The 1,951-nt window shown below is 47.4% G+C and overlaps 1 protein-coding gene across 1 annotated transcript in view; it reads right to left on the bottom strand.

The window, feature by feature from the left end:
* Positions 1–1,951, bottom strand: part of LOC103598611 (spectrin beta chain, non-erythrocytic 4-like) — a 94,314-nt gene that overhangs the window by 16,568 nt on the left and 75,795 nt on the right. Inside the window, 1 exon segment of the mRNA XM_008582647.1 lies at positions 1,110–1,199. Coding sequence (XP_008580869.1) covers positions 1,110–1,199 — 90 coding nt within the window.

The raw sequence follows: 1,951 nt of genomic DNA, 5'->3' as shown, positions 1-1,951 counted from the left end.
TAATCAGTATAACATATAACCTCCTAGGACAATACCTAGCACACAGTCTTTTTTCTTTTTTGGTACAGGGTAGTAAGTCTTTTTTCTTTTCTTTTTTTTTTTTTTAAAAAAAGATGACCATAAGGGGATCTTAACCCTTGGCTTGGTGTTGTCAGCACCTCACTCACCCAGTGAGCTAACCGGCCATCCCTATATGGGATCCGAACCCGTGGCCTTGGTGTCATCAGCACCACACTCTCCCGAGTGAGCCACAGCCCGGCCCGGGTAGTAAGTCTTTAATCAATGCATTATGCATTATTATTATTATTCCTCTTTTATGTGTCTTACTTTGGGCTTTGGTGAAAGAGTTGCTTTGACCAAAGGGTTCCTCTGCTAAGCAGTTTGAGAACCACTGCTCAAGACCAACTCTACTTATTTAGATGTGGAAACTGAGGCCCAGAGAGCTGAAAAGAGATCTAGAGATTTCAGGGGCTCAAAGGCCCCCTCTCCCACCTTGCTCAGCTTAGAAGTCAGCATCCCCTTACTGATTATCCGTCCTTTCTCCCTGTGGGTGTTTTGAGTTTTTGTTTGTTGTTTTACTTTTTCCTTGCCCAATAGCTAGCTATTCCCTTTATTTCTAGTCACAGGATGCTGATTCCTTTGAGGAACCCCTTTGCCTCCATCTCAGCCTGGGCAATTAAGTTAAGGCTGACTCTACCAGCAGCTTCCAGGGGTGGGTCTTAGCCCAAGCTAGGCCAATTAGAGCAGTGCAAATCCCCAACGATCATGATTAATTTGGGGATGGACATGTGACTCAAGTTGAGCCAATAAGAGTTATTTCTGGGACTACTGCTGAAATTACTGAGAGAGGGAAATTCCCTTTAGTTTTCCTGGTGGAATATAAACCTGAGTCTGCTGGAGGCCCTTTACCACCAGGAGAAGAGAGTTGGCCTGAGAACAAAGCTAACATGGAAAAAAAACAAAACAAAACAGAAAACAGAGCTGAAAGATTCATGAGTATATCTGGAAGCACCTGGATGCATCTGTACCTGCTGTCCACAGTCCTTCCAATTACAAGAGCCAATAAATTCCCTTTTTTGGCTTTAACTCCCTCACCTGACTCTGCTCACCTGGTTCTTTTTGATGTGCTGCTGGACAGCTTGCAAACCACTGCCTCTCTCTGTCTGCATGGCCAGTGGCAGACGCTCCTGAACCCATGCCTGGAAAGGAGACAGGGTGCAAGTCAAGAGGGAATGTACCCAAGGGCCCCTGCATCCCAACTAAATTTGAAGACCCTTGCACAGCATCCAAGGCCCTTCCTCACCTAAGAGCCTGGGTGACACATCTTCAGCCTCTTCTCTTGACCTGCTCTGTCCTACTCTCTGCACTTGGCCCAGGTTCATGTGTACCAGTTGCCTTTGCACTGCAGGTCTTGCTTCCTGGAATTCCCTTCCTACTCCCTCAGCTGGCTCACTTGTACTCTTTCCTTCAGGTCTCAGCTCACACATCCCATCCTCCAGGAAGCCCTCCCTGACTTTGAACCTTGGCCAGTTACCTCCTCTGGGCTCCCATGCCCCCTAGACTCCCCCATCATAGCCCTAGCTACCCTGTGTTGTCACTGTCTGGGAGCAAGTCTCTTTTCCCCTTTGGACTCTGAGCCCTCTATGGGCGGCAACGGGGTCTGCTTTGGTCACCCCTGTAACCTCAGTATCATCCAAGCACAGGGCTGGGCTGAGAATGATCAAGTGAGTGAGCAAGTTACTGAGTGAGTGAATGAATGATTGAGAAAATCAGGAAGTGACTGAATGAATGAATAGATGAGCGAATGAGTAAATAAAGGATGAATGTATGAATAAGTAAATGAATGACCATGAATGAATCGATGAGTACTTGGAAGTGAGTAAATGAATATCAGTCAGTGGTAGGGTCTCAGCCTTCTCCACCCTCTCCGCCGCTGGCCCGCCCCTGGCCC

Source organism: Galeopterus variegatus, unplaced genomic scaffold (genome assembly GCF_000696425.1).
Source record: "Galeopterus variegatus unplaced genomic scaffold, G_variegatus-3.0.2 Scaffold93, whole genome shotgun sequence".
In the NCBI taxonomy this organism is placed as follows: Eukaryota; Metazoa; Chordata; class Mammalia; order Dermoptera; family Cynocephalidae; genus Galeopterus; species Galeopterus variegatus.
The sequence above is the reverse complement of the archived record's forward strand: the minus strand, read 5'-3'. Positions and strand labels throughout refer to the sequence as shown.